At 48.1% G+C, this 22065-nt stretch overlaps 1 protein-coding gene across 5 annotated transcripts in view; it reads right to left on the reverse strand.

Annotated features, from left to right (window-relative positions):
- Positions 1–1310: 1310 nt before the first annotated feature.
- The window catches only part of TMCC2 (transmembrane and coiled-coil domain family 2), a 68725-nt gene continuing 47970 nt past the window's right edge, over positions 1311–22065 (reverse strand). For 3 of the 5 annotated variants that reach the window (XM_050955592.1, XM_050955591.1, XM_050955593.1), the window contains 3 exons: positions 7309–8246; positions 4778–4913; positions 1311–2394 (listed from right to left, as the gene is read on the reverse strand). In XM_050955592.1, coding sequence (XP_050811549.1) covers positions 2083–2394; positions 4778–4913; positions 7309–8246 — 1386 coding nt within the window. In that variant the 3' untranslated portion in view covers positions 1311–2082. Of the gene's footprint in view, positions 2395–4777; positions 4914–7308; positions 8247–12679; positions 13204–21356; positions 21430–22065 lie in introns of those variants that run through there. The other 2 variants (XM_050955595.1, XM_050955594.1) reach the window with 2 other exon arrangements.

Here is a 22065-nt window from a genome sequence, read left to right on the forward strand (position 1 = left end):
AGTTCTAGGTGCTGGTACGAGTGGCAGAAATGCAGGAGCCAAGCTTAGATGACCATATTTGATAAGTGGACACCCCACATGTGTTCATCCTTCATAACTGGCATGGAAAAAGGCAAAAGGATGTTGGAGTTTTTGAACAGGCATTTGTAAATGTCTTGCAGGAAGGACTGCCATGAGGAGGGAAGCAAGCTATCAGTTAAAGAACTCCTGGGGTCTGATTCTCCACCACGTTGCACCCTGTGCCACCCTTCGCACCAAGACCACACTACATCAGAACAGGAATGTTTCACACCTACTTTGCACAGATGTGTCTGCACAATGTGGAGGGAATCAGGCCTAATGCTTCCTCCTCCCAGTCCATCCAACCTCTAGTCATTTATTCCTTATCATGCATCCATTCTGGCAAAGGTGCAATGATCATATACAGATGAAGATCTGGAACGGGAAATGCCAGCATGTCCTTTATGAGCCGTGCTTCTTGCATATCATTTGCAATAACCCTTGAATAACTGATCTTTGCATCATACAAATGGGATCCTTGCACTTCTGCCTGTTGGAGCAATCCTAGCTAGGATTCACTGGTCAATTAAGTTAGACCAGGAATGAATTTTCTCGCTAGATCGTTAAACTCCAAAGTCACAGCATGTCCCTAGTGTTCCGCTGAGAAACCAAAAGATAGCATGGACAAGCCCATACAACCTTCTCAGTGTCAAGGCCCAAGAAACCAGGGAAGAGACAATGCAGGCAGTTTTCCTTTAACGGACAGAGGTGACTGGCTGTTCACCTACTTATGACAATCCCTCCTTCCAAGCACTCAATCCTGCATTCCATGCCACACCCACCACATCCACTGACTTCTTTAGTACACCTCGAGCATCCGTGGAAGTTCTGGCTGTGTCAGGAAAGCCGGAATGAGCCTCAAAGAGACGAATGGACAAATTCTCTGTGACTGTAAACTGGGTGCAGCTCCACTGAAGTCACTGGAGCTACACCCAGTTGCAACAGGAGAGGATGTGATTGTGTGTGTGTGTGTATACATACACACACGCACATAAATATGAAACCATTCAAGAAACTTTTGAGACAACATGCTCTGTCTTCTTTAGAGACACGGAGGCTGTGATAGCAGCTGCGTTTTACCCCCACGCTCGATTCACAAATGGAAAAAGAATCTCGAAATAAATTAAAACATGCGCACAACACTTTGCGTAGATTGTAAATTTCGTAGGTGCAATGTTGGAAGGTCCACGTGCTCCTGAAGAGATCACACGAAAGCCAAAGGAGAAAAAAACGAAAGCCAACACAATGTGTTTCACCTGTGCCAGAAGTGTATGAGTTTTCTGATTGGAACCAGAACTGGTATCCGCTGGCCACACGCCAATGATCAGCTGTGCAAAGGAAGCCATTCTAATAATAAATAGCAACCCCAATTCTGTGTCCGGCTTGTCAGCTGTTTGGTAACGAGAATGCATGTGCGTCTGGTCTGGAGAAGCTGGTGTGATGTGTACATTCTGCTTCATCAAATATGCAAGCTCTCCTGGGAGCAGAAACATTAGAATATTCACTTGAGCTCCACTTCTTCCTCTTGCTATTGATTTCTTTATTGCATCCCAGGTATGAGCTTTTCACCAGCCTTGTCTTTAAGAAAAAACCTCTCCTCACTCTAGAGAAAGTTTCCCGGTGGCTGGGTTCGAAGGCAAACTCTGCTCTGGATACAAAGCTTTTAAATTACAGTCCTGGTGGCGACTGGCATGTAAAGAAAGTCTCGTGCCCAGAGACTATTACGATCATGTCATTTAAAAAACAAACAAACCAAGAACATGTCAGTTACAGGCTTCTTCCAAACTCTTCATTGCTCTCCCCATCCTCACCTTCCAGGGCTTCACGGAGGAGTGAACAATCCTGGCTCAACAGGCCACGCTCCTGGCCACAATGAGGATGCTGGATGTGAATACAGATGGGTGCAGGGGGTGGGAAACCAGACTCAACTGAATGAATTAAGACATTTTATGGAAGGCTCTAGTTTCTCCCCCATCCCTTTCCTGTTTTCTCGGTAGGAAAATGGAATGCTGCCCCAGGGAATCAGCTGGGGAGCAACACATGCTCCAGGAAATAAGTGATGGAGTCCCAGTGCTTCCAGAGGAAGAGGAGGAAGAGGAACAGCAGGGCGGTGCTGAGGATGCGCATGCGGGTCTTCATGAGGGGCGTGATGAAGTTGGCGATGGTGGAGACGAAGACAAGCAGCACCGCCATGAGGGCCAGAATGACGTTGATGAATTTGCCCAGCAGGGCCCGGGCATTGGCGTTCTCCACCCCTTCCAGCTGCACCACCTGCTGCTGCTGCTGCTGGAGCTCCAGCTTGGTGACACGGGTGAGGCATGATTCCACTGCTTCCTGCAGAGGTAGACGTTAACCAGGGTTAGTTTGGCCACAGGGTAGGGCACCACAGTGTAGCAGCTACCTTGTGAGGCAGAGTGTGCTGTCTGGTGGTTAGTACCAGGACTCCTGGGTTCTGTGCCTATCTCCGTGAGAGAGGGGAGGCTGGGAAGCCAGGATGCCTGGGTTCTGTACTCCACTCAGTGAGGAAGTGTAGGTGAGAGCACAGCACTCTTTGTTTCTGTTCCTGGCTGTGACACCTTGGGACAAGATGCTTAAACAATGCTGTGTGCCTCAGTACACCCACCCGGAACAGGGGAGTGTTGTTCACCTACCTCACAGAGGTTGTCAGGCTCAATTAACATTTGCAAAGTGCTTTGAGATCTGTTGATGATGGGAGCGACCGCTGTGCAAAGCAGAGTTATTATTAGGGTTCTGATGTGACAATCTTGTACCACTTGAAGCATCACCCTAAAGTGCCTTACAATGAAAGTGTACAATAGTCAGAAAACCCCAAGTAAGAAATAAGCCAGTTGCAAGACTCCATTTTGGGATCCCTGGTTGACGGGACTTTGGTGCACAGGGCAAAATATGATTCCCTCAAAACCTTCCCCACCTGCTTCCACACAAACCTGCTAATTCTGAGCATTAGACAGAGGTATTAGAGCAAGTGGGAGTATATAGTATTCACAGTGCAGTAGGGAGAGCAGAGATACAGCTATGTCTACCCACACATGCCTGGAAAAGAGGGTGCAATGTATGTAAGGAAAGCACAGAGCTCTTCCATTGCTTTGCAGATTTACATTTTGCTTAGTTTGCTCTTAATTCACGTGAAATGTATTTGCTTCCCTTCCACGATATATATGCTATTTTTATCAAAGGCTGAATAAAACCTGAGCATCAAATATAGGTAATTCCACTGGGAAGTTCCCCTAATTGCCACATGGGGGCAGAACAGTCCCCTGCAGATTGTGCTGAACAGCTACAGTCAAATCCACTCACTGGGGGCCTCTGATAAATGGCCTGTATATTATTGACACCTGAAAGGTGACAATGCAAAGGGCACTGCAATGTGACAGTCCTAACGGAGCACTTCTGATCAGTCCCTCCAGTAATGGGTGCAATACAAAAACCCCGACAGGTAGACGGACTGACAGATGCATAGATTTCAACGGCCTCTCTGGTGCTGTCCGTAAGACCCCAGCAGCCCTGTTTTCAGAGGTGCTCCAGAGAAAAGTGGCAGCTGAGCACCTCTGGAAACCAGACCAAAGCTGGGAGCTGGAATGTGCTCCCATAGGTTTTAACGGGAATGTTGTGTGTAAGACATGAGAGGTAACTGTCCCATTCTATTTGTCAACGGTGAGGCCTCAGCTGGAGTGCTGTGTCCAGTTCTGGGTGCTACACTTGATGTGGACAAACTGGAGAGAGTCCAGAGGAGAGCAACACAAATGATCAAAGGTTTAGAAAACCTGACCTACAAGGAAAGGTTAAAAAACTTGAGCACGTTTAGTCTTCAGAAAAGAAAACTGAGCTGGGACCTGAGAACAATCTTCAAATATGCTAAGGGCTGTTATAATGGGAATGGTGATCAATTGTTCTCCACGGCCACTGAAGGTGGGACAAGAATGGGCTAATCTTGTAGCAAGGGAGATTTAAGTTAGATATTAGGGAAAAGCTTCCTAACTCTCAGGGTAGTTAAGCTCTGGAACAGGTTTCCAAGGGAGGCTGTGGAATCCCCAACATTGGTAGTTTTTAAGAAAAGGTTGGACAAACACCTGTCAGGGATGGTCTAGATTTACTAGGTCCTGCCTCAGCACAGGGGGCTGGACTGGATGGCCTCTGGAGGTCCCTTTCAGCCCTATATTTCTGTGACTCCATGTTTCCTGCAATGAGCCCCTCTGCTGCTCTGCCCAGCTGCTAACTGAGTCACTTGGATCTTTGCACTGTTTCTAGAAACACCCTGTGTTTTCCTCATGTTCAAAGTGAATTTAGTTCACTAGGACCTGCACACGCTGCAGGCACACATTCTATGCCCGCCACTGAACAGTCATCAGTAGTCCATTACCAGTCCCCTGAGCCATGCAGCTCCCTACCAGACTAAGAGTCTCTGAGAGTCATGGCTAAATTATCCCATTGCTGTCTCCTCTGGGCTCTCTGTCTCTGAAAAGCGTATCACAGCAAGTGACTGCTTTGGAGGGTGATAGCTCATTCCTTGAAAGCGGGACCCCCTTGATCGTTCAGGTATTAGCCCCACACTTCCCCCTAAGAGATGTAGTGTCCCTTCTCCCATCGCAGAAATCTGCCCCCCCCCCACTGACCTGCCCCTTTCCCATCTCATCTGCAAAAGGACGCCAGTTCAGCTGAGTAAGGATGGTGGTGCGGGCTCTCCGAGTTCCCATACCTGGATGTCTCTAGCCCTCTCATAGGACTGATAGGCCACCTTCTCCTCCATGCTGGCTAGCTCTTGCTTCAGGTTGGTCATTTCATTCTGGTGGAGCTCCGTCAGGTCATTCAGCTGCTCTTCCAGGCGTTCGTATCTGGCGGGGGAAGAAGGTGCATAGGGAAGGTGTGAATGCTGGCAGACGGGTTATTCCATTTGACTCATCTTTCTCCTATCATGCAAGGAGAACAGTCTGTTTCCATCAAATTCAGATTCCATTAACTCCAGCTCCCACCACACCCCAGCCCAAACCTCACTGGCGCCCCAGATATCTGGCATACAGAGGTGACTTGGATGACATGGAAATGACTTTGGGTGTCAAGCAATTGAAGCACTCCACACAGCAATGGCACTATGGAGCCTAAAACAAATAGGACAGGTTCCAGTGCTGCCTGGAGTCCACAGATAGACACTTTGAGGGATGCAGATTAAAAGCAGAGAGAGAAGACTGAGTGCATGCAGCGATCGATAACGTGGAGTTTATTTCATCTCTCTTCTGTTTTGTCTCTAGGATGCCTGGTTTGTGCTGCAGTCCCCGAGGAGCTGGCCTCGCTCTCAGAAGCAGCTCTCTTGGATTCTCCAACATTCCCTTAGTAGTGGAAGGAACTCAAATGGCCCTGAAACCAGAGGTCAGTGGAGCTTCAGAATCTCCTGGTTACCCAGCTCCTAAGCATCTCTCGTGCTTCCCTCTCTGAGAGGAAATGTGCTGGAAGGGGACCTTGTGTCTAATGGGATGGGAGAAGCGAACCTTCCACCCCATCTTATCCACAGAAGAGGCATAGCACGGGCAAAAGCAGTACGAATACAGCCCAGTGCCTTAGCCCTGATCTCTAAGGGTGAGAGGGCAGATCAGCTGCCTTCATCACCCATTCAGTCCTTGGACTTTGTGTCAAGACTGCCATCCAAGTGCCCACGACAGGAATGGCTGCCACTTGAGCTGCACCCCCACCTCGCTTCATATGGGCCATCAGATGGCAATGGCTTTCCTACTGGACCTGGGCCCCTAGGCTGCATTCAGACCAGCAAACTCTAGTAGATGGGAGAGGCTCTGTGACCCTTACCCCTAGTCCCCTTTGTTGGAGGTGGGAGGGGGGAGGAAGGAAGGGAGGGGAGTTTCTCTGGCCACTTAGGACTATCTGGATTTGGGAACATGGTGTTTTATTTCCATCTCCTCTGACACTGGCAAGGATATTTCAGGACATTTTCCAGCTACTGAGAAGGGCTTGGAAGAAACTTCAAAGAGCAGGGCTGGGGAAAGAAAGGAACCCCAATGACATCACAAGCCCGTACATCTGGAACGTGTGAACTCTAACACAGGCTCTCAGCTGGAGAAGCATTTTTAAACAGGGTTTCAGCTTTTGTCCTCAGCCAAAATGATCTAAACAAAGAAAGCTCAAGCCAATACCCCCTTTAGAAGCTGCTCCTTACTTCCTATTCCCAAGAGTTGAGAGGGCTGGCACTGCCTGTCGAGTAAGGTGATGCATTTCCTCTTGCCTCTTATAAACAGCAAATAGCCTTTTTTCTCAGGGTGATTGGCAGAGGAGAAGCATCACGGGATTCTTTTAGGGCTATTGGCTGCTGGGAGATCCTATAGCTAAATAAACAGAGCCTGGCTCTTCAATGTGGAGGCTACATGGGAGCTTGCCGGGATCAATGTAACAAATGCTGATTCCTTTCTCTAATGGGAACAGAGTCCCAGGATTCCACTTCTCATGGAAAACAGAACGCTTAGATACTGCAGTATGTACAGAGCCTTTCACCACTAGATTTGCCCTTTTCAATGGCTCGGCTTTGTTTCATTCCCTAAACCCGTGGTTCTCAGCCTTTTTTTTGATCTGTAATCCACAAAATGGCCAATAGACCATCCCAGGATCCACCATATTCTATAATCCTTTGTAGCTGGGTTTGTGGGTTTAAACTACAGTGCCCCCTCACTAGTAAAATATACTGGAATTTACATCCCCTAAAAAGCCAAGTGCTCTCAGTAACACCCGATTTTTTGTTTCTTCAAAGACACTGTCAAGGTGTGTGGCATCATTGCGGTAAATCAGTTACTTTGCACACTGGGAAGCTTGAAACGTGAATCTACTTCCTTACCAACATCCTCGTCCTCTGTGCACACACACTTATTTGTTATTGTTGTTCAAGTGTGCACAGCGGTTTGTTATTGTAGGGTTGCTTCTGAGGGCCAGGCTGCATACACGGCTTTGTCACGGTAGAGTTGCTCAGGGGGTGCACAGGAGCTGCGCACATTGGTTTGTTATTGCAGGGTTGCTCACGAGCACTGTGGCAGTGGGCGTTGAAGGCATTTGCTTTAACTGAACAGCTCTGCAAAATGAATTGCGAAGCACTACATATAAAATAGCAATGCTATGAAGGGCCAATGGAGATGCAGGCCCATTGGTGTAAGCCCCGTAGGAACAGCCTTGCAGAGACAGGAAGGTGGCACTCATGCACGCGTTCACACACAGCTGCACTGGGGCTGGCCCTACCTGTACCGCTCCTCTTGCAAGCACTGCGTCATGTAGGTATAGTCCCTCTGCAGCTGCGCCTTGAGATCCTCCATCGAGTCCTCCAGGTGCGACTGACTGTCCTTAATCTCCCGGAGCTCCTCCAGGATGGTGTCAAAGTTATTGTGGTGACTGTCCAGGGTATTGGACTTGGGGCTTCCCAAGCCACCGGGCCCTGCCCCCGAGTTGCTGCCCGCCGCCGATCCTGAGGTGGCACTGGAGCACTCGTCGTCGCTGCCGTATTTGGGGCTGGACACCAGGGTGGCGCTGCCGCTCAGAGTCCGCGAGGCCTCCTCGGGGTGCCCGTCATCCAGAGTGTCCTTCAGGTGGGCGATGTTGTCGGCACTGCCAAACTTGTTCCGGATCAGGCTAGCGAACTCCCGGGGTTTGGAGACCACAGCTGTGTGGGTGGCCTGGGACAAACCCGACAGGCTTCCCTTGACTCCTTCTACTACCCCGCCTCCAAAGCCGCTGATGCTGGACCGGACGTTGGCCCCCACATCCTTGAGGCCCTGGTGCATGTCCCGGAAGACATCCTTGGGCTGTCGGGAGAGCCCGTTCTGTTCAATCTCCTTTAGCTTCTTGTGGTAGTGCTCGAGCTTCTTATGGAGCTGGGCGATGGTCTGGGCCGACTTCTGGTTCTTCTTCTCAAAGACTTGCTTGATGCGGGAGGCCTGCTGCTTGTCAGCGTTGTTGGCCAGCTTCAGGTACTCGGCTACATTGTCGTCCCGAGCCTCCTGCTCAATCTTGATCTGCTCGGTGATCTTGAGGATTTTCTGGTGCAGGTGGTCGATGGCAGCTTTTGTCCTGTGCGGGTCTGGGGTGCCATCTGGGACATCCAAGCAGATGTTGCTGATGTCGGCGTCGCCATGGCTGGCGTTGGAAGGCAGGCTAAGCGTGCTCACGTCCCCTTTGTCCAGCTGGGAGCAAAGAGAAAGGAGAAGAAGTCTGAATAGAGGGATCTAAAAACAATACACCCGGGGGACTAGGGGGAGCCTCTGGTTCCATAGCAATGAACAAACAGAGACAGAGAAAGACGAGAGAGAGGGAGAAGCAGCTTGGTTCCTGGTAGATGTTTCCCACCAGTAAAACCATTACTGGCACCATTTGTAGAAGCCAGTGAAAAGACGCTGCAACAAAGGGTTCAACTGGGTACCCTTACAGCAGCTAGGCTATTCTTTGAGTATGCTTTTGCTCTAAGGTCACCTGCACAGGGCAGCTTGCCGCTGATATTTTACCCTCGTTCAACGCAAGGATAGCATGCTAGATGCTCCGGTGTTTTACTAGAATTGTAAACCCGAACCATCTGGGGAAAACATCATTGAAAAAAGTTATAAGTTTGGAAGCATTTCAGGTTCTAACATCTCATAGTCAGGATCTGTCTCCACTCATCACCGAAGAGTTACTGCTTTGAGAGTTCTAACAAGGTTTAGCACAATTTCCTCCTAAGCTGGAAAGGTGGGGAAGTAACATTTTCTCCACTTTCCTGAGGAGGAAATGGATGCTCCGAGAGGGGCAGTGATTTGGCCTGAAGCTATTCACTGTGTCAGTTTTCCCCCTCTAGCACCTGGCATTGGCCACTGTCAGACAGTGACACCTTCTCCTTCTGTAATAGGATTAGGGTGACCAGATAACAAGTGTGAAAAATCAAGACAGTGGTGGGGGGTAATAGGAGCCTATATAAGAAAAAGCCCCAAACATTGGGACTGTCCCTATAAAATCGGGACATCTGGTCACCCTAAATAGGATTCCAGATCCCTTCACAAACATTCTCAACCCCTCACATCCAGCCAGGAGGGAAAGGAGCACTTTAACTTACATTTCACAGACAGACAGTCTGAGGCACAGCGACGGGAAGTGACTAGCCACAGGCCACATAAAAAAGTTACGGGTATAGCCAGGAATAGAAACCAGGTTTGTCCCCAGTTTGAAATGTTTAAAGCATGCTGCCTTCCCATTTGAAAACCACACATCTTCCAGTAGCTGAGTTTTCTATGCAAATTGTTATGCAAATCTAAGTGATGCATAAATGACTTGCAGCTTCTAATGAAGAGTTGGCGAACAGTTAAATATTGTTGGCAGACACGGCCTGATTTCTAATTTCCATCACATTGTCACCGAATGACCCTTTAGTACAGTATAATTTTGATAGCTCGTTACTTTGGAATACATTATCACCAGCATCTTGCACAGGAGGAGTGGCACGTTCTCTAGAGACTGCACGTAAAGGTTCAATAACAGTGACATGTCCTAGGTGTGGACAAGACAAGCACAGATTTCATTAGTAGGAAGGGATTTGCCTCTGTGGTTTACTGTTGATTCTCCTCTCCTCCATGGGTTGCTGTTATATTAACCATATGGACCCCTCTATTAGTGAATTCAGTGGAAGCAGAAACTGGCCTTAAGACAAAAAGCTCCTGGACCCAATGATCTTGTCTTCCTATATAGCTGTGATGTGTCATAAGCACCTACGGTGCTATAAAAATAATAGGGAGTCTGATCTTGCATAGAACACAGAGGGCCCAGAAGATCGGACCTAGGAGGCGATCTGCACTGTTCCATTGGATGCTTTACTACCCAGGCTGCAGTGGTCCATCCACACAGTGACCAGCCAGTCCTTCTGTCGGGTCCATGCATAGCTCCTTGCAGCTAGCGCTACTAAGTAAAGGTAGCTCAGGCTTGCGGTGGGATGTGCAGCATGTGGATACTTCTAGGGAACTCGAAGGGTGCTTTTGGAGACCAAAGGACGGAGAACATTAAGGGTTTGTCCATGCTAGGGATAGTTGCAGCAGTGTAGTAGCTACACGGGCGCAAACTCCCAGCACAAATGCATTGCGTCAAATTTGTGGCTTGCACTAGTGCAAATTTCCCTGTTTAACCCTGGTGCAGCACATCTACACTGGGGCTTTGCACCAGTACCGACAGGCCCTATGCTGAGGATTGAGATGATCTTTGACTATACACCTCTACCCTGATATAATGCTGTCCTTGGGAGCCAAAAAAATCTTACCATGTTATAGGTGAAACCATGTTATATTAAACTTGCTTTGATCCACCGGAGCGTGCAGCCCCGCCCCCCGAAGCGTTGCTTTACTGCGTTATATCCGAATTCATGTTATATCGGGTCGCATTATATCGGGGTAGAGGTGTACATAGAAGTAAAGCATTTTCTCTAAAATCAGACATGTTCCTTCTTCAGTCCTTGCCCACATCCATGGCCAAGAAAGAGATTACAAATGTGTGGAGGGAGGGGAGAATAGCAATTCCCCTTTTTGGGGTGTTATAAAGGCCCTGATTTCTAAAGATACACCTCTACCCCAATATAACACAACCCGATATAACATGAATTCAGATACAACGCAGTAAAGCAGCACTCCAGGGGGGCGGGGCTGTACACTCCGGCGGATCAAAGCAAGTTTGATATAATGCGGTATCACCTATAACACGGTAAGATTTTTTGGCTCCTGAGGGCAGCGTTGTATCAGGGTAGAGGTGTATTGTTAAGACCTGCAAAGACCTTTGAAGATGCAGAGAAAGCCTGTGTCCCCTGCTGGTATGTTTTTCAAAGCCCTGGTCCTTGGCCAATAATAACATCATGCCATAATTGTTATATATGGTAACAGACTAGGAGCAAGAATGTCATTGAATTACAAACTGTTTGCCACAAGATTGAAATCCACTGGCTGCAATATACTCTGGAGGGAGTTTTACTGTTTTTTTAAAATTTCTATGTGCAATCCTAGCCCCAGTGAAGTCAGTGGGAGTTTTGCCACCTACTTCCATGGGGCCAGGATAGCATCATAGAACCAGAAGGGACCTCGAGAGGTCATCTAGTCTAGTCCCTTGCACTCAAGCCAGGACTAGGTATTATCTAGACCATCCCTGACAGGTGTCGGTCCAACCTGCTCTTAAAAGTCCCCAATGATGGAAATTCCACCACCTCCCTAGGCAATTTATTCCAGTGTTTAACCACCCTGACAGTTAGGAACTTTTTCCTAATGTCTAACTTAAACTTCCCTTGCTGCAATTTAAGCCCATTGCTTCTTGTCCTGTCCTCAGAGGTTAAGAAGAACAATTTTTCTCTCTCCTCTCTGTAACAACCTTTTGTGTACTTGAAAACTGTTATCATGTCCCCTCTCAGTCTTCTCTTATCCAGACTAAACAAACCCAGTTTTTTCAATCTTCCCTCATAGCTCATGTTTTCTAGACCTTTCATCATTTTTGTTGCTCTTCTGTGAACTTTCTCCAATTTGTCCACATCTTTCCTGAAATACGGCACCCAGAACTGGACACAATACTCCAGCTGAGGCCTAATTAGCACAGAGCAGAGTGGAAGAATTACTTCTCATTTCTTGCTTACAATACTCCTGCTAATACATCCCAGAATGTTTGCTTTTTTTTGCAACAGCATTACACTGGTGACTCATATTTAGCTTGTGATCCACTATGGCCCCCAGATCTCTTTCTTCAGTACTCTTTCCTAGGCAGTCATTTCCCATTTTGTAGGTGTGCAACTGATTGTTCCTTCCTAAGTGGAGTACTTTGCATTTGTCCTTATTTAATTTCATCCTATATACTTCAGACCATTTCTCCAGTTTGTCCAGACCATTTTGAATTTTAAGCCTATCCTCCAAAGCACTTACAACCCCTTCCCTCTTGGTATCATCCGCAAACTTTGTAAGTGTACTCTCTATGCCATTCTCTAAATCATTGCTGAAGATATTGAACAGAACCAATCCCTGTGGGAACCCACCTGTTATGCCCTTCCATCATAACTGTGAACCACTGATAAGTACTCTCTGGAAACGATTTCCCAACCATTTATGCACTCACCTTACAGTAGGATTTCACCCTTTGCCTTCCTTTTTCACAACGAGACTTCCCGATGCCCCGTAAACTGACCAGCTGTGTATCCCCTTTATTATTTGTATTATGCTCAAACTGGGAGACCCTCAACCAAGGTCGAGGCCACATTGTGCTAGATTCTGCACAGACACGAAGCAAGAAGCAGCCCTACCCCAAAAAGCTAACAAAGGAAGGACTGTTACCCAGTTTCACAGACCGAAATTAAGTGACTAGTACAAGGTCCCATACAGAGTCTGTGGCAGAGCCAGGGATTTAAACCAGGTCTCCAGTCCGGTGCCTTAACCATATACCCATTCTTCCTCTGTCATTCACTTCTCTCCCTACAAACAGAATAAGAAACCTCCTTCTGGGCACGGCCTTTAGAGGAGGTGAGAATGCCAGGTACTTGGCTCATCTCAGGATCACACTCAGCAACCCTTCAGCCTTTAACTGCTGGCAGTACCAATGGTTTCTCATTCAATCCACCCTGATCAGGATTTAAGGGTACCTTCCATTTTTCATCTGGATCCACCAACTTCTTCCGTCTCATGGTAGTTCAATCCTCATGGCTGAGCAGCGTGGAGAATCCAGCTAAGCAAGAGCAGCAAGGGAATACAGTCTGGGGTTTGTAAATGACGCCAGGGACCCATCCAGAGCATTTATCGCTCTGTTTCAGATGCCTTACTGTACACTGGGGCAGGGGGCAGAAAGCCACGGGAACAAAACTCATCCCATATGCAACCCTGGAGAGAGCTGCAAACTTGCTTCATTGTTATTAGATCAGCACATTTAAAAAAAAAACCTCGTAGACTTTACAAACTGCGGCTGCCAGGCTATTCTTAGCTATTTGGTTGCTCCTGTCCTTTTCCAGGCCCAGAGCCCAGGGAAGGCTTCACCCTCGTCTCTTATCGGCTGGCAGGAATTGGAAGCTGCAGGAAATGAATTTTTTTTCCAGCTGTATATTGCTATACACAGTAAAGGATAAAAGCAATTTTAAAAAAGAAATAAAACAACCCAAGATAGCAGCTCCGACGAAAGCTGAAAGAGGAAACTGGGCTCAAGCAATTAACTGGAGAAGTTGCTTAACTTTGTTTCCATGAAATGCATAATTATGACCAAGGCTGGGTCATTTAATTCCTCTTTTTGTCAAGTACACAGCCCACGCCGAGACAGGGGGGAAGCAGGCACTGGAAAATACTCCAGGTCACCAGCATGACAAACCTATATCAATAAGAGATGGCCCTGAAAATCTATTGGCTTGCAGTGGTTCTGGAGATGGATCTTCTGTAGGGGGTGTGGGGTCATTTAACAGGAAGGCTGGCTGATTCCCAAACTTCTGGGCCAGATTAATTCAATGGAGTGATGCTAATTTACACCAACTGATGTTCTGGCCCTTAGTTGACCACGAGGCTGGGAGAAAGTAAGAGGCTAGAACAACAGCAAATGCATGGAAAATAACCTAGGGCCCAGGTTTTGAAAGGTATTAAGCATTGCTTCGCTAAGCATTGAAACGCCTAACTGATTTAGGAGCCTAAATCTCATTTTCAAAAGTGATTCAGGCACTTAGGAGACAAAATCCGTTGACTGTCAATGGGATTTTGGTTCAGAAATCCCTTTTGGGAATGAGATTTATGCTCTGAAATGAGTTAGGCATTGCAACGTGGAGCACGCCACCACCTAAGTAACTTTAAACATCTGGGCCTGGGTCCCTAAACAGTGCGACCTAGTGGCCAATACCCAGGAGACCTAGGCCAATACGCTCAAATGTGAGCGGCCAAAATTAGGCCTCTATATCCATATCTCAGTACCCAATGCACTTGCCTCTGTGGAAGCTGTGTGGGTCACTTCTTTAAATGCACTGACTTGGACAACAGTGGCTAACAACTGGTGCTAGCCTGCAGGGCTCTACAGGGGGTTGCACCTATTGAGATAATCAGGATTTACTCTTAATTACAAGTAAGGTTGAGCCTTGACCAGCCCAATCAGTACAAACCCCCTGTATGTCCTGATCTTCACTTAGGGGTGCAGTTATACTGCATCAGGGTTATTCACAAGTTCAGACAAGGCCAGCCAATCCCCGTGGCATTACCCAGAATAAAAGCCTCGGGTTATTGAGAATTCTCTAATCTCTACCTACACATACGTTCCCCACCCCCCATATATATATATATATATATGTGTGCGAGAGAGACAGCATGCTTGAGCAATCCATGCTAGCGGAGACCTAGCACTGCACTCAGATGCTTCTGAAGACATGCTGAGAACTGCCAGACAATGCTCCACCAAACACCTTCTGATGGGGAAATCAAATTGCTCATGGAGCCACGGAAGCTACACTGCACTTAATGCAAAGCAGCATGGTTAATGCTTGCTTTTTAGACAGACGTCCCTGGACTCAAGCACCACATCAAAGAGGCAGCAGCACTGATGAAAGGGAGATTAAAGGAGTACCACACCCTGCCTTGCATGTATTATTCAAACTTCCTGTCTCTTTCAGAAAGAGAAGGGCAGGTCCAACTGGAGAAGTTCTATCAGAGGTCACGGCTCCAAAGTCGTTGGGTTTCTATGTTAATCATTTAATAAGAAATCCCATTTCACGCTGCTTCGTTAAATTAGCTGGGGCACCGATGTCATTAACTGAGGTTAAAAGGTTGATGTGGAAACGAGGCAGAGCCAGACAGTGCAAAGTCACTTTAAGGCAGCACTAAGGGAATAATCCTGCCTGGGGAAGGGGGAAGCGAAGCAAAGAAAACACTGCTTCTCTGCACCAGGCAGCAGGACGACAGCCTCTCTCTGTCTGACTCTGCCCCGATGGTGTAAACAGCCCAGCGGATTACATACTTAAAACCAGGAGGCTGGCATTGTTGAAATACTGAATGCAGGCAGCTGGCCACCTTCGGACCAAATTTATCCGTGACAGCCATGGCTGCTCTACCTGACAAATGGGTATCTGCCTCTTATCTCTCTGCACTGCTCCCATTAGTGCCAATGGGTACTCTCTCTCGTGTGTGAATTCTATTACAATGAAGCCCCTCATCCCAACTTTGTTCTCTCCTACACAGATATAAATACCCAACTTGTGAGCTCACTGGGGCAGGGACGTTCTTCTTCCTTACTTCTCTTCGCAATGAAGCCTCGAACCTTGAAATAAAAACCAATAGTCCATGTAGAGGAGAGGACGCTGCACTAGTTTTAACACACTGAGCATCAGGCCTTGTAAGTCACTGTTCGGTTGTAGGGCTTGTAGGGCTTCGCTGGTTTCGATGGAGCTATGCCAGTTTATATCAGCTGAATAGCTACTCATCGCACCATTGCGGGGAAGTGGGGTTTGACGATCACTCTAATCCGTGACTCCGCTGAGATCCAGGCAGGGTGTTGGAGGATGTGTAAGAAGCAAAAACCTCCACTGATGTCTGGTGGCGTCTCCAACTAAACAGTTCCCTTTACACCCCATTAAGCAGGCTCAGTTTCCAGACTGTATGCCTGGTTTGTTTATCTTCTGACTGAAGAGACGGTGGAGCTATTTCAGGTGCAGACTTCCAACAGAATTGAAGAAAACTTTTAAAAGATCACAGTGGCAGGAATCAGCAGCAACGGAGAGAGCTAGCAATTGTCTAAGGATGTTATGAGTTAATTCTTCTGCAACAACAAGAAGAAAAAGGCCCTAAGATGATAAACCTGACAAGGGTGCTCATGAAAGAGGACACTTCATTTTCCAGAGAACAAAAGCAACATCTAAGCTTTTTTGTCCACACAAGGAAAACCTGCCTAGAAACTAGGAAACAGCTTGGGTTTCCAGTGAGGGGTCAAATTCTGCTCTCAATGCCTCTGAAGTCAGTGGAGTTATTCTGGGGTTACACTAGTATCATTCACGGCAGAATCCAGCCCAGGGCCTTTGCCCTGAATTGCTCTGTGGGGAGAAGGGGATGTCTGCACTTCACAGACAGTTCCATGCCCCAAAGCTGCAGTGTCCCGAGATTCATGCAGATCCCTGGGTAGCCGGAGAAGTCAGGAACCTCTGCAGAAGCTGGGAGTCCCCATCCTGAGCCCTGGGACCCATGCTGCCATGATAGCAGCTGCAATCACCCACTTCAGAGGGGGGTTTGCAGCTACATACATGAGCATGGTGGAGGGAGGAGCTGCTCCCTAGCTCTTACTTCAGACCACATCCCCTAAGCTATGATGCTCCTACCAGCTGGAGAGGCACTACTGCTGGTGCTCTCCCTCTTCCACATGCTGTGCATGGTGGAGGATAACATGAAGCCTTAGTCTTTAATCTCCAAGCAGTTTCTCCCCTCCATGGGGCTACAGCTCAGGAGCATGGAGTGGGGGATTCCCTGGACCTGTTAGCCCACACCCCAGTGCAGGAAGGCTTTGCACTTCCTTGCTTAGCACAGAAAGCGACTTCCTCAGCCTGACCTGAGACTGACACCGGAGCAGCGCAGACTGCCTGGGCGCTGAGCCTGCAAGCCCCTGAGCGAGAGCTTGTGCTGGAGCCGTGAGGACAGCCCTGAAAGGCTGCTAACAAAATGAGACAGGACAAGCAGGCTGGCTGCTAATGGCAGAATTGAGGGGAAATGTCTGAGAACACCAGACTCCTGGATGACTGTGTAAATAGCATGGGGGGAAGCAGCAAAGCAGCTCATCTTCATAAGCTGGAAAGGGGACGCAGCCACCATTCAGGGAGGTTTACAAGGACACTGAGGCTGGACACCACTTTCATTGACTGTTTGGTGAAGAAAGCTTGGCCAGAGGTAGACCACCACCCTGGGGCTCAAAAGATGCGAGTTCCACTCCTTATGATGCCACAGATGCCATGTATTATGTTGGGCTAGTCACGCAATCCCTCCGTGCCTCAGTTCCCCATGTGTGCAATAGAGAAAACAGCACTGCTCTACCTCTCAGGCGTGTTTGGAAGACACATACATTAAAGATCGTGAGGTGCTCAGATACTACAGCGCTGAGGGTGAGCCATAGGTGCTGGAACTAGGGGTTCTGCTGCACCCCCTGGCTTGAAGTGGTTTCCACAATATCAGGGTTTACAGTCTGGGTCAATGACTTTCAGCACCCTCAATGTACATATTGTTCCACCACCGCTGGGGCCAGCTAAGTCCCTAAGATAGAAGGTGTTGGGACAACTGTCAGATAAATAAATCTGAGATCCAGGCTGACCTTAAACCTTAATTTTCCAGACAGCTTCTAACAACCCACGCTTCACACACGTGCGCAGGCAGGAACGATCATACACATAAGCACCCATGAGAATCTAACCCCACATCGTGCTTGGCAGGACTGTAATCTATAGAACATTAACACTTCATTTCTGGCTTCCAAGTTCTTTGCAGGAACCTGAGCCCCAGTGGCAGGTCCTGTATTCTGGGAAACAATTACTGTTCTCATCTGGAAAGCGGCTTTGCAGATGCCAGGGGTGGGTGGGTGTGTGAGAGGAAAAGACAACTGGCACATGTGATATAATCGGACTAAATGGAATAATAATAATAATCAAAAAAACCCAGCAGTAGTACAAGATTTTCAGGGCAAAGCTGTTTTAAAATCATAACGATCAGCCACATCTGGGGAGTTGTTTTGTTTTTCATTTTCAGCCTATGACAAATACGATCATTTTAGGTCTAATCTTCAGTAAGGGCTTGATCCAAAGCCCATCAAAGCCAATGGGAGCTGTGGGGGCTCAGCGTCTCTGAAAAACCAGGCCATTTCCATTTAGGTGCCCAACTTTAGGCAGCCAAGTTTGGGCTTTTTGGCTGGCCCTCGACAGCTGAGCATCTCCCTTTCTTTGCCTTGTGCTCTCTTTGTTTGGTTCTGTTCCATTCTCTATAGTTTCTTATAGTTCATCACCTTCCAGTAGTACAGGGAGCCATGGTACTAATATCTGTCACGTATTGTTTGTTCTTATCCTCTCCCCAGGTCGGCAACTGGCAGCAGAATACAGGACATTTTACCTCCCAGTCTCCCAGGTCGGCTGGCTCTTCAGTGGCTTATGTGAAATGGATTCAGTCCAACTCCTTTTGAAAAGAGGTCGATATCACCACAGCTCCCATCACTGGGCCTATCCTGTGCAGCACTGAGGATAGGACTACGCTGCAATTAGATACCCGAGGCTGGTCCACGCCAGCTAACTCAGGCTCATGGCACAGGGCTGTTTCACTGAGATGTAGACATCTGGGCTTGGGCTGAAGCCCAGGCTCTGGGACCCTGCGAGGTGGGAGGATCCTCAAGCCTGAATGTCTACAACACAATAAAACAGTCCCTTGGCCCAAGTCCCGCCAGTCCAAGTCAGCTGGCATGGGCCAGCTGTGTGTTTCTAATTGCAGTGTAGACATACCATGAGTGCTGTCAACTCCAGCTGGAGTCAATGAGAGTGGAGGACACGTGACACCCCACAGCCCATCAGTGCTAGCAGACCCCACTGGTGGCAGACTCAGTAGATAAAATGGTGTCGATGGGGCTGGAAACCGAAGTCTCCTCTCCCGAGAGGGTTTCTCCAGGGCAGGGCTAAAACATACCAGCAGGGGAAGCATGGGAGTAACCTGCCCTGCTTCCCCCCATGTTGCAACCTGTCCTTCGGCTAGAGGAATATGGTGTCCGGGGCTGTTTACATGGCCCTCTCAGGTGAATGCAACTCACAAAGCTCTGTTCTGTCTCACATGCACAGCAACCCAGAGGGAAAACCAACCTGCTTATTATTTTCTAAGCAAAAGGCCAGTACAGCTTTCAGCACCATTAACAGGCAATGCCATTTAAATCCCAGCAAACCTAAATGACTGCTCAGTGGATTTAACACAGGGATTACTGAAAGCCGCACTTTCCATACACGAGGAAAGCCTTTCATAAGTCAAAGCAAAATTAAACTTCCATTTGTTTCCCAAGGGAGGCTAAGGAGGAAGTGGGGGTTTAGTGTGCATCTGGTGAGTATGTGGGATGCAGGAGGAAAAATCAGCAAAGAGTCCTGTGGCACCTTATAGACTAAGGGCTTGTCTACATCACAAAGTTGCAGCGCTGGTGAGGGGGTTACAGCGCTGCAACTTAGGAGGTGTACACATCTGCAGGGCATCACCAGCGCTGCAACTCCCTGTTTGCAGCGCTGGCCGTACTCCCGTTTTGTCTCGGGTGTAGAGGATCCAGCGCTGGTGATCCAGCGCTGGTAATCAAGTGTAGACACTTACCAGCGCTTTTCTTGACCTCCGTGGAATAAGCAGGTATCCCAGCATACCTGAGGAAGCCTCTGGTAATCAAGCTGGTCTCCTTCCCCAGTTTGCTCTCGCGTTCCCCGAACCCCGAGCAAGCAGGTCTTCCCTGCGGTTTGCAGGGGGGTTCGGGGAACGCGAGAGCAAACCGCGGCGAAGCTGGTCTCCTTCCCCGGTTTGCTCTCGCGTTCCCCGAACCCCCGTGCAAGCAGGTCTCCTTCCCTGCGGTTTGCAGGGGGGTTCGGGGAACGCGAGAGCAAACCGCGGTGAAGCTGGTCTCCTTCCCCGGTTTGCTCTCGCGTTCCCCGAACCCCCCTTGAAGCAGCCCAACAGCGCTGCAGTGTGGCCACATCTAACACCACTTGCAGCGCTGGTTGCTGTAAGTGTGGCCACTCTGCAGCGCTGGCCCTATACAGCTGTACTAATACAGCTGTAACAACCAGCGCTGCAAAATTGTAGATGTAGACATACCCTAACAGATGTATTGGAGCATGAGCTTTCGTGGGTGAATACTCACTTTGTCAGATGCATCCGACGAAGTGGGTATTCACTCAGAAAGCTCATGCTCCAAAACATCTGTTAGTTTATAAGGTGCCACAGGACTCTTTGCTGCTTTTACAGATCCAGACTAACACGGCTACCCCTTTGATACAGGAGGAGAAATGAATCTTACAAACACAGTTTGAACCAGGAGAACAGAGTTTGGCACAAAGCTCCATCTAATAAGCTGAGCAAACATTACCTTAAAGGCCACAGCAGGAGCACAGTTATGCAACGTTGATTTACTATCGCTGTTACGATGTCACTGCAGTTTGGACACAGGAAAGCTAGGAGGACAGAGCTTGGGTGGACAGCTGCTTTTGGGTCCTTAGCGAGCTCTCTTGAGAGCTGAGAACTTCCCGAATTCCAGGATTCTGTGCTGCCCTGTGGCCTCTCTGGTACAACAGTTTGGGTCCTACTGTGCACTGAGCATGCATTCATGAGTAGTCTATAAAATGATTAACCAATGTTTTAATAAACGGCGGTCAATCAACTGAAAGAGCTCCACAGGTTCTGTAATGATGTACACCTGTGCAAAATGGCTTGTAAAGTGTCACCATTCTGATCCAGTCACACAGCAGTGCTTTGTGTCCCTTGAGGGACTAAGTGGTTTTGATGATATAATGTGAATGCACCACAGGGTCCTGCTGTGTATAGTGAGGAACCTTTGAGGCTCTTTGCCCTCGATGGAACAACCCCAAAGACCGCAAGAATTACTGTTGCTGGCGCCTGCTCTTCCTGTAATCAATGCTACATTACTCTTCCATAGCACTGCTCAGTTGAGTATCTCAAAGCACTTCACAGACATTAATGATCCTTGCAACAGCCTTGTGAGTTAGGTCATTATAATTAGCCCTGTATACAGATGGGTGCACTGAGGCAAAGGGGTTTGCCTCGCAAAGGAGTTGAACAGAGAATAGAACCCAGGAGTCCTGACCTGAAGTTTCTACTGCTCTAACCACTTATGCCACATTCACCTCGCAGAGCAGAGAACAGAACCCACTCCTGACTCCCAGTTCTTCACTGCTGTAAAACACTCTCCCTCCATGGCCAGGAACAGAGCCCAAAATGCCCAGACCCCCACCTCTACTCCCTGAGCACTCTGACTATCATTGCTAATGCCGCAGCACTGCCTAGCATACAAGAGCAAACAATGGAGAAAAGTTAACAAATTAGATAGTAACAGATTCCTCCTCCAATTCACCAGCTTGAGAATATTTCTTTTATTTAATCTGGGGAGCTGAAATCAGATCTTTCCACACAGTCACAGATGCCCTGAAATCAAACATGCCAGCCGATTTTATTTATTCATAGAAGCCTTTCTCAGTTCTGCAACAAGCATTAGAAATGTAACTACTGACTGCCCCTGCAAATCCATGTCCATTTTATAATGATCTTTCCCTCGACATTACTGTAAGATCAACAATTGCCAAGACCTACCTCCATCTCACGAAGGATACAGGAACCCAAAGATTAGCCCACATGGGTTTTTCTGCTGCTTCGCCTTAGACAAACTGAACTGGAATGTGATGTGCCAGTGCAAACCTGATACATCGTGCCGCCAGCTCTCCCTGCCATGCTGAGAAATGCTGGCTAGGGGAACATGCTCATCCAATTACCTGCGAAGTTTAGAAGAGAGGGAGGGAACTACGGGTATGTCTAAACTATAGCCGCTACGGCACCACAGCTCCTACACTGCCGTGCTATAGTGTAGATGCTTCCCACGTTGATGGAAGGCGTTTTTCCGTGGCTGCAGCTAATCCATCTCTTCGAGAGGCAGTAGCTAGGTCAACAGAATTCTTCTATCAACCTCGCCGTGTCTACAGAGGGGGTTAGGTCAACCTAACTTCATCGCCCAGGATGCAAAATTTTTCACAGCCCTGAGCGATTTAGCTAGGTCAGACTAATTAGACTGACTCCAGTTGGAATTAAACAACTAGGGCTCTGTTCCACAATTCCAATGCACTCAAAGCTCCCACTGAATTCCCTGGAAGTTTGGAATGAGTAGGGTGTGACGAAGAGGAAATGTTCTTGATGTATTCCTTGAATACTGAGTGAGGAGTATTGACCTGGGAAGGTTGCAGGGGTTTTGCTGGAACTGTCTGCACTGTGGAAGGGAGGATACCGGAGCATGTAACATGAGAACCCA

The sequence above is a fragment of the Gopherus flavomarginatus genome, chromosome 5 (assembly GCF_025201925.1).
Source record: "Gopherus flavomarginatus isolate rGopFla2 chromosome 5, rGopFla2.mat.asm, whole genome shotgun sequence".
Classification (NCBI taxonomy): domain Eukaryota; kingdom Metazoa; phylum Chordata; order Testudines; family Testudinidae; genus Gopherus; species Gopherus flavomarginatus.